Source organism: Vidua chalybeata, chromosome 11 (assembly GCF_026979565.1).
Source record: "Vidua chalybeata isolate OUT-0048 chromosome 11, bVidCha1 merged haplotype, whole genome shotgun sequence".
Classification (NCBI taxonomy): Eukaryota; Metazoa; Chordata; class Aves; order Passeriformes; family Viduidae; genus Vidua; species Vidua chalybeata.
The window spans coordinates 13,780,273-13,790,356 of record NC_071540.1 but is presented as its reverse complement, the minus strand read 5'-3'; the positions used below and the strand labels follow the sequence as shown (position 1 = coordinate 13,790,356).

At 50.7% G+C, this 10,084-nt stretch overlaps 1 protein-coding gene and 1 non-coding gene across 4 annotated transcripts in view; one reads left to right on the top strand and one right to left on the bottom strand.

Moving 5' to 3' along the window:
- The first annotated feature begins 1,532 nt into the window (after window positions 1-1,532).
- The window catches only part of VAC14 (VAC14 component of PIKFYVE complex), a 61,312-nt gene continuing 52,760 nt past the window's right edge, over window positions 1,533-10,084 (top strand). The window contains exons 1-4 of one of the 3 annotated variants that reach the window (XM_053953018.1): window positions 1,533-1,574; window positions 7,899-8,049; window positions 8,679-8,846; window positions 9,543-9,605. In XM_053953018.1, the coding sequence (XP_053808993.1) occupies window positions 1,564-1,574; window positions 7,899-8,049; window positions 8,679-8,846; window positions 9,543-9,605 (393 nt within the window). In that variant the 5' untranslated portion in view covers window positions 1,533-1,563. Of the gene's footprint in view, window positions 1,575-4,495; window positions 4,618-7,898; window positions 8,050-8,678; window positions 8,847-9,057; window positions 9,065-9,542; window positions 9,606-10,084 lie in introns of those variants that run through there. The other 2 variants (XM_053953017.1, XM_053953019.1) reach the window with 2 other exon arrangements.
- On the bottom strand, window positions 7,010-7,080 carry TRNAG-GCC (transfer RNA glycine (anticodon GCC)). Its single transcript has one exon. It is a non-coding gene; the product is annotated as a tRNA-Gly (tRNA).

Here is a 10,084-nt window from a genome sequence, read left to right as displayed (position 1 = left end):
CAAATGTCATTAAAAACAAAAAAAAAGAGCGACATTAAAAATAGAAGTACACCAGCAGTTGCAACAACATTTTTAGGCAGACTTTATCCAGCAGTGAGGATGCAATGTAATTACAGGAAATGCAGTTCCCACTGTGATTGCTCTGCAGGTTCCCCTCCGACACAAACAGAGTGGCAGGCCAAATCATAAAATCTGAGCAGTATTACAGATGAGAGAAAGGCTGATACGTACTGGGTTGCATGGCAATGTTTTGGTAGCAGGGGGGCTACAGGGGTGGCTTGTGTGAGAAGCTGCCAGAAGCTTCCCCAATGTCTGACAGAGCCAATACCAGGTGGCTCCAAGATGGAACAAGCACTGGCAAAGGCTAAGATTATGGTAATGCCATAATGGTAATGCCACAGGAAGAGAAGCTGAGTGGCCAGGATACAACCCAAAGACTTAACTTCTACTGGAAAGAGATTTCTCTGGAAGACATTTCAGTGACAAGAGTGAAAAGGAAAGAATAGCTTGAACTGCTGGCAGAAAATAAAATCTAAGCACACAAGGTGAGCGTCCTAGTCCAGGCAGGAAAAAAAAAAAATTCTCCCCTGGCCAAAATTAATGTGTGTGTCTGATGAATGCTGGGAGGCTCTGCTGATGGGCTCCAGCAAAGTTAGATGTATGGATGCTTCAGTTCTACTGATCTCACCTTCCTCAGTCTTGATACCTGATTCCCTTGGTGTCAGACTGAATTAGTTTGTTCTGATCACTTAGAATACCAGCAGTGCTTAATGTGGACCAGAAATAATATCTGACATGCTGCCCTTCTGCCGGGCTCTCGATGAGCAATTTGAGGTGTTAATAGCTTGGAGCCCATCTTCATTTGCAGCTCTGCCATGCACAATCACATGGTGGCTGCTGAGGGACCCAGAGAAAATACATTCCTGCTTAATTAACATGCAGAGCAGAACAGGGAGCTGTCATAGCATCCTCAGCAGGAAAGAGGCAGCAACAGGGCCGTGCCAAGCCCTTTGGAGCACAGGCTGCTCTCATGCCAGATGCTTGGGACCCTCAGCTGCCCCCAACTCCACAGACTCAGGTGACTCAGCATCAGGAGCAGCAAGTGCCTACAGGCTCAGGTCCAGCAAAGCCAGTTGAGGGGGAGATGGGGTGATTAAAAGCTGAACACTGATTCAGCATTCCCATTTCCAAAAGCCTAAATTGGTTCTAAAAAAATGGGAGTAAAGAGAAACAGGCAAGTGGCCAACAAGTGGCCCCAGAGGAAATTAATTCCTCGCAGACTTCACTGGAATGCGCTTATTTTTCTGTTATTGAAAAATATGTGCATTGTTCTAGCATCAACATCAGATTTCCCCTTTAGGTTGTAATTAAATCCTAATCTAATTTGGCAGAAGATAACAGGGACCTCCAAGCAGAGCCAACAGCCCTGCTCTTTCTTCTCCACCTCCCTCCACCTGCTTTTGGCAACTTTTCTCTGCATTCCAGGGTCTGCTCATGAAGGTGCTGTGCATCAAAAAGGGGCACACAAAAACCTTGTTGGGATTTGATAAAACCCAGCTGGAAATGGGCTGCAGGTGAGATGGTGGGTCACTGTGGCTGAGCAATCCTGAATGCACTCCCCACCCTCCCTGAGTCACTTTGTAAAGGAAGTGAGGGGTTTTTTAGACATGAGACTGTTTTTTAATCTGTAAGCAAACTGTCAGAGTGCTTGGCATGAGATGGTCTGTGAGGCAGTAGTTGTTGTTAGATAGAGTAGAGCAGAAAAATGAGGATGATAGTTTAGCCTGTCTAAATCACTATAAAGACAGGACAACATTAGGTAGCAACTGGAAGTGTTTGAGATGTGCTACAGCTGAGCTGGGGCTTTCCAAGGACAGTGGCGTAGATGAAGCAGTTTTTGTGCCAGCAGGTCAGCAATCATTATTTCCTCCTTGTTTCTGTAAAATGAGATGATCCTGGGTAATTCCCTGGGGTGTATTAAACTATTTTATGCTAAGGGAGTGACTGGAGCCCTCATCCAAGAGAAGCCCAGTTGCTCTGCCCTGGGACCTCTGTAGTGGAACTCTGACCTGGCCTTCCCCAGCCTTTTAGTGGCTGAATTGGAACAAGGGAAGTCAGCTTTCTGCCCTAATAAGCAATTCCTTTTTAAATGTCCTTGGAAATAATCTTTACTGATGGTGGTGTTGATTTATTTTTGCCTTCTTGCTTTTGTACTGTTTTCATGCTGTGCTTCTGCTTGTTGCATATGTCTCCTATCACTGCAGCCAGGGGATTTGCCATGTCTCACCTGGTGCCTCATTATTTACCTGCTGTACTGCATGATTCAATTAAGTGAAATGATTTTAAAGTGTTATTCTGGAAGGCTCTGTCTCTTTGAAGCAAATTCCTCTTGTGAGTGCCCCTAAATCAACTGGGATGGAGAGGGGTGAGGGGGGGCTTTGTTGTGGGGTACAGGAACACCTGCCAGGGAAAACACAGTGGGTGTTTTGCTTCATTGCTTGCCCGGTGGGAAATGGGTTAGTGCCAGCTGAAATTATTTCTGTGCCTCTCTGCAGCCGCATAGAACTAAAGCCAAAAGCCTGACCTTCACTATCAGTGGAGAGGAGCATCTGCCTGGGGTGAGGGTCCTGTGCCCAGGCCTTCGTAATGTAGAGAGGAGCCTGTGCTGTGCCTCAAGAGGCACCTGCTGGGTGATTCAGAGAAACTCCCTCTGGTCCTTTGTAACGATGGCATTGTACCTGTCCATGCGAGGACCTGCTCAGGGAATGTCCTGGTCTGGGAACCAGTGCTTGTCCCATGAAGGAAAGGTCCCCCAAAATATGGGAGACTTGGGAACAGGTCTCAGAAATTCTTTTTAAGCAAATGACTGACTTCTGTTCTCCAGGAAGGGAGTTCTTCTTGGAAATGTGATTTTCTGACCAGCCTGTCCTCTTCAGCTAAACACAACACAGGAAAGGTGGTGGGGGATTTTCTGCCCTGTTTCTCAACTCACGTTTTGTTCTCGTGGGCATGTGTGACGTCCCAGTTTCATTAGACTGTATTTGATCCCTGTTTACTACATTTTAATTAAACTTGGTTGTGGTTTAATTACATTCTGCTCATTACTTTCAGTACCTTTTTTTTTTTCCTGTCTGATTTTACTTGACCTTTGTGCTAAGTGTTGTGTTTGTAGCAGGGAGACGTGCTGGATTCCCCATGCTGGACCAGTAGCACTGTGGTGTCAATCCTCGTCCATCCTGTACTCACACCTGTGTCATTGTGCTCTGTGTTCCCTTTTCTCAGTTTATTTTGAGGACTTCTGTGGAGAAAGTAAATTCATTAACCATGAAGTGTGACCATCCAGAGAGGGAAAACATGTGCCCTGCTCTCAACTTGGCCAAGCAGCAGCCAAATATTAGACGTGGTTTTCTTCCTTGGGCTTTCTGTCCCCCAAGCTTTTCGTATGGAATCTCTGCAGGATTTCCTCCTAGCAAGTTGTAGGAAGGTTTTTTTATTCTTCTAGACATGGTATGTTTAGTTGTGTGGGATTATCACCACATCAGTGGACTCTCTGAGATCTTTGCTGCATGTTGGAAGGTACTAGCCTGAACACAGGCAGCCCTTGAGCCCATAGCCTGCCAGCAGAAGCCATATCCCTCTTTGGCTCAACTTTCCATATGGCAGGAGCTGGCTGGAAGCAGATAGAACGAGAGTTGGGCATTGGCCCTGCAGAAAAGGCTCCATGGTATGGAAGTGGCACCTTCTGTTCCTACCTTTCTCTGTCAAACCTCAGATAAATCCACTGTGAGGTGCAGATTCTTGGCACAGCTGCCCACCACATCTGTCCCTTTTTGCTGTCAATCCTGCCCTTGCCAATAATTCCTGTTCAGTCTGGACTCTCTGGTTCTCCCTTGGTACAATACATCCATGCTGGATGTGCCAAGGACTCCACAGGGACCTTGAAATTAGATGTCCTGGTCACCTTCAAAAGGCACCCTGAAAAGTGTGAGGTGACCAAATGGCACAAGAGTGGGAATTCTTCGGACAGGAGATGTTTTGACAGGCACAATCAGTCTGTGCCAGAAGCTGAAGTGTTGCAGCCTGCGCCAATGCCCCCGTGCCCTGAGGCATTCGATCCAAGTATTTCACTGGCACTTGAGGGGAATTTTTAATAGCTATAGCTGGGGAGTCTTAGTAACATCTACCGGTGTGTCTGTGTGGGTGCATGCGTCAGTTTAATTTAAACACTTAATAGATAATTGAGTGACTGTTACGGTTATATCAAAGTCTGTCGAATCACTTTGTAAATGTTAATCAATTATCAAGTGCTGCTAAATTCTTTTAGACATAAATCTGCGACTGTGCCCCCTCGGGCTGTCCGGGCGAAGGCGTGTCTCCCTAATGACGCGCCTGTTAATGACCCGGGGGTGCAGCGTATCTCCGCGCCGCGCGGGGGCGCTGTGCGGCGGGCCGGGGTCACGTGTGCGCGCCTGCCGGGCGGGGTCACGTGGCCGCCGGTGGCGGCGGCGGGGCCATGAACGCGGAGCGGGACCTGTCGCCGCTGACGCCCGGCGTGGTGCGGGCGCTCACCGACAAACTCTACGAGAAGAGGAAGGTGGCGGCTCTGGAGATAGAGAAGTGAGCGGTGGAAGCCACCGGGAACCGGGAGGGCAGCGGGAATGAGGGCGGTGCCGGTGCGGGCGGCCCCGGTGCTGGGGTCAGGGAGCCTGGTCCGGTGCCCCGGGAAGGGCGGGGAGAGGTTTTGCGGTGCTGGGGCTCCCTGCGGCCCCGGGTTGGCGGGAGCCGTCCCCTGATGCTTGGGTGGGTCCAGCCGTACACCGGGCGGCGGGAGGGAGCGGCCCGGCTGCCCGGTGGGAGCTGGGCACTGCGGGGATGGCGCTCACGCTGCGATGTCCGGGGTACCGGGGCTGCCGGCCTGGCACCCTGCGGGCCCGGCAGTCCCGGGAAGGGGCCGAGGGGACACGGTGACCCTGTCGGGGACAGGGCCGTGGGCGGTGCTCGGGCAGGAGAGATCTCTCCCAGAGCTGCTCCCTGTCTCCCAGCCCCATCCCACCGGGCACTGAAACTTGTCCCCGAGTGTGCCAGTGAGGACCCGCTGGCTCCGGGCGCATCCCAAGAGCCCCTGACAGGAGGCTCGTTCTGACGGTGGGTGCCCGGTGCAGCTGCACAGCCTTGTGCGAGGTGAATAAATGAGTCGCATCCCTGTAGGAATTTCTTGGAAATGTACTGCTTGCTCTGTTGCGACACGTCCAGAGTCCTGGTGCCTCTCCCCCGAGGGCTCACCCAAACTTGTCCCGTGCTGGATCCTGGCCAGAGAGATGGGAAGTGTTACTGTCGCCCCTGGCTATCGGGTGTTGCCCTTGGTTCTTCCTGCGCAACTGCAGGTTGCCCCCAGCAGATCTGGGGCTTTCTTTTTGGAGTTTGCCAGGCAAAGGTCTGCAGGCACTTTTTGGTGTGGCCATGCCCCTCTGGTGTTGTTTGTACGTGTTCCCTGCCTGTCTTTTCATCCTTGCTGTGCTGGTCTGGGTGCCTTGCTTGGCCACAGCTTTCCCTGGGAAGGACTGTGTTCTCCCTGGGCATTGCCTGAGAGCTCAGCTCCTGCAGGAGATCTGAAACATCACCTCAGGGTGCAGCCCAGCACAGGGCTGGGGGTGATGGTCCAAACTGGTGGGTGAGTTTTGGGTGGGAGATGTGGCCATGGTGAGCCTGCAAGGGGAGCAGTCAGGCTCTCGGGGCAGTCTGTGACGTGGGGATGGAGTTGCTGTGCTGAGAGTTCAGTGGGGGATGTAGTGTGGGGACTGCCTGCCTTGAATGCAGAGGGTGCTGTGTGAGAGGTCAGCAGAGAAAAATGGCACCTGGGACAAGGGGAGTGTGTGCTCTGCTACAGACCCAACTCAGCGAGCCCCTTCTGCTGTTTGGTGTGTTTAGTTTTCTCTCATTTTCTCTCTTTGTTATAGGAATAATTTATTGTGGGTGGATTGCAGTGTTGCGGGGTGGGATTCTTGCAGTGTCCTCATAACTCCAGCCTCAGGAGTACTTCAGTAACTTCTTTGCTGCATTGTGAGGGGTGATATCCAAGCAGCTCTGCTCCAGCTTACTCTGCCCCAGGATTAAGGGTTTATGCTGGCCTTACACCAACCAAAGTCTGTTTTGGGGTCAGGCAGTTCATCTGATCAAGCTGGAAGTACAACTTGGGAAGAGTGTGAGGAGGAAAAAGGCAAGGGCCAACCTTTTCTACAGATTTCACAGGTTTAGTTCATCTAAAACCCATCACAGAATGGCCCCAGCAACATCACTTCCATGTCCATGGCATCAAGCCAGGAGGGACCTGCTGCCTCTTTACTCAGGAACCTCCTTTTCTTTCAGCTGATAATCAGGAACAGATCCTGATGTTTGCAGGCTCTGATGCTGCACTTTTTGCCTCATAAATTAAATCTTGAGTCCTTTAAACTCATAAAGGAAGTCTGTAAACTTATTCCTGTTTAAACAAAGCTGCATCTGTGAAATGTAGGCAGTAAAATGATCACCCCAATGGTTTGTCTTGCTCAAGCTCAGAGTGTTTCTCTTCTTGGAGCAGGACTGGAAATGGAGCCATTATCTCTAAAGCAGTCTGTGGATGTGGATCGGGCTGTAACTGTTGGAGAACTTGGCTTTGGACTAGGGAGAGTGAGGGAGGGACTGCCTGGTATCCCCAGGGCAAAAGGGAGCAGCTGCTTTGCACAGAGCAAGATGAGAGCAGAGCTGGTGTTTGTAATTTTGGGGAGGAAAAGTTCATAAACATCTTCTGTAATGATTTTCCTGGATTATAAAGTGCAAGACTGGTCAGTGGCACCTGTTTGGGAGTGCAAGATTCGTATAGTGCCAAAGAAACCCTCTATGGAGTTGTGCAGTGAAAGTTTTTGCACCTTTTTTGACAGTTAAGATAAAGATGATAATTTAGGCAGAGTTTTTGAGATGCCTAAGTCTGAATTATGGATAGAAATGCAAGCAAAAAGGAGGAAAAGAACACTGCATTGGCCGGGAATCGAACCCGGGCCTCCCGCGTGGCAGGCGAGAATTCTACCACTGAACCACCAATGCTCCAGCTGCCTGCACAGCTGCCTGCACAGCTGCCTGCACAGCTGCCTGCACAGCTGCCTGCGCCTCCCTGCCTGGCCAACAGGAAACTGAGGCTGAAGGGCTGCGTGGGCAAGCTGGGACTTGGAAGCAGTTCTGTAGGCAGGAGCAAGGAAGGATATGAGTCTCTTCGTCCACAGCTGATGTGTTAATTATCTCTGGATAATAAGCTGCAAGTTCCTGGGGAGAAGGTATTGTATATGGAAACTGTGTTGGCTTTTTGTTAAATATTGGGCTGTTTAAGAATATGTTGAAATATACTGTTAGCAAGCTTAAATATATGGGATATTACCTGAAGCACTGTATGGGTGGCTGGAAGAGTTCAAAACCATGGCACTGTGTGTAGGCCTGGTGGGCAGCAATTCCCTGCTAAGCCACCAGCTAGGTGCGTGCTGAGCTCCCATCCTGTGCCATGTTCGGGGTAAATGACCCTGATAACCTGCCCTGTTGGAGAGGGTGTTTGAAGACCTTGCAACTTCTCTGCAAGCACACAGCTGCACTGGGTTGACCCTTGAGAGCACATCATAGGCTGAGAGTTTATGAACAGTGTAGGAGGCTGCAGGCTGGAGCAGCAGGAGGGTAGGGAGCTGCTGGTGGATGTGAGCAGAGAGGAGGGGAGAGCTCTGGTTTCACTTTTGGGTTCCCTAAGGATTCCCCATTTCAGTACTGCTTTCTCTGGTCCTTGTTATGGCTGAAAGTCCCTGTCTCTGTCACTAAGCCCCTCAGTGTTTGTATCAGCCATAATCTAAACCTCTCTGTGTGCTTCCCTGTCCTCTCCCCAGGCTGGTGCGAGAGTTTGTGGCTCAGAACAACACATCCCAGATCAAACACGTGATCCAGATCCTGTCACAGGAGTTTGCGCTCTCCCAGCACCCCCACAGCCGGAAAGGAGGACTCATTGGCCTCGCTGCTTGCTCCATTGCCCTGGGCAAGGTAGGTATGGTGGGGTTTTTGGCTTGTGCAGGTTGTGGTGAGAGAACAGCAGCTCCTCTTGGGTCAGTGTGATAGGAAGAGTCAGGCTGGTGGCCCTGCAGCTCCCCAGCTCCCTCCCTGCATTGCAGCCTATAACTGCCTTGTGTTAGAGTTTCCCCAGCACACCCAGCCACGCACCGTCTGGGCCCAGGAGCACTTTCTAGCCTGGGTTACATCTTGGCAGCTGCCTAGGTGTGGTTAAAGGGCTTCTGTCTCTCTTCAGTTTCCAGCAGTAGGACTAGACTCAGCAGGTTGTGTGCTAATTTCTGTTAAAAGAGCTGACAAGAGTTGCAGCCCTTCCATCTCCTGCTGTGCACTACTGACACTGACCCATGCAGAAATCCATCCCTGGCTCCCTCTGCCCTGCAGGCAGGAAATGAGGCAGATGCCCAGCAAACCTGATCACTCTCACTGTACCTGAATAACAACATTCAGTAATAAATACAAAATTAATTAGTAAATCCTGCCCAGCATAGGTGCACTAAAGCCATCACAGGCCTGAGTATTTGCAGTATGTTCCAGGGCAGCGCCATCTCTTCCCAGTCTCTGTGGCATGGTTCTTTGCTAACCAGTCTCCTCGTGCCCCCCAGGACTCTGGGCTGTACCTGAAGGAGCTGATCGAGCCGGTGCTGACATGTTTCAACGATGCTGACAGTCGACTGCGGTACTACGCCTGCGAGGCTCTCTACAACATTGTCAAGGTGGCCAGGGGCTCTGTCCTCCCGCACTTCAACGTGCTCTTTGATGGCCTCAGCAAAGTAAGAAGCTTCCTCTTAACCCCCACGTGCTTTTTGAGGACTCCTTGTCGTCATCTCCAAGTCAAACCCAGTTGTCCAAGGTTTTCTGTCCAAGCAAACTGGTTTACTTTGACCCAGACAGGTCTGAAGGACAGAATCACAGAATATTCTGAGTTGGAAGGGACTCCCAAGGATCAGCAAAATGAGCAGTTTCTACACAGTAGCCACTGATACTGTGGGTATGAAGTTGACTGTAAGATACCTTGTTGTCTGTCCTCACCTCCAGGATGTATTTATTCTCCTGCTCTTTGTTGAATGGTATTAGAAAATGAGCCTGAGAGAGCTGCTGCAGACAAGGTGGCTCTGCAGCAGTTTGGCTTTGTTGGGTCTGTAGTGTCAAAACTTTGTCCGTGTGTGTCTGCCTTTGCAGATTTTCATGGTAACCTGCATTTCTCTGTTCTTTGAGAGTGTGACTGCTGGCCCATGAAAGCCTGCATAGCTTGGGGAGGTGATGTGTGCTTGATCTCCCCCTTAGGAAGTCTCTCAGGAGAATTTTTTGGAGCCTAATAAGTTGGAGATAAAGGGACTTCTGTATGTCTCTCCTTGTATTGTCAAGGAGAGTAACAGTCCTGTGAGCCTGTTGGGAGCTGTGCTGCAGAGCAGGGGGCAGGCCTGGGACCCACTGTTGCAATGTCTCTTTGTTTCTGTCTTTCACAGCTGGCTGCTGATCCTGACCCAAATGTCAAAAGTGGCTCTGAGCTCCTTGATCGGCTCCTCAAGGTATTTTTGTTCTCCAAGAGTCCTTGGTGCAAGCTGGTGCCATGTCCTGGCTGGGAACATGTCAGTTTCCAAGGCTGCAACTGCTAAAGCCATCCCAGCTCAGTCCTGTAGCTGCTGTAAAAACATTTTTTTCTCTCACTGAATGCAGCCTCTTCAGTCAAGGCTCTGGTGGCCTTCTCAGGCAGCTGGATGGAGGGGCTGGTGGGTTAATGCAGTGCCATGTGTGCATTCAGCTCGTGGGAGCTGGTGGAAGCAAGGTTTGAGTCTGAGGGTTGTAGTGCTGTGCCAGGCAACAGGAGGGCTGTTCCTCTCCTCTCCGTTCCTTGCCTAAGGGAGTCATGATGTGAGTGGAGCTTCTGCTGCTACTTCAGGGTGTGGGCTTGGTTCCCGTTCCTGTACTGCCTGCTGATGGGCTTTTACTGCCACAGACCTCCCAGTTCCTTTTCTGCTGCTGTTCAGAGGTCAGCAGCTTCCTACCA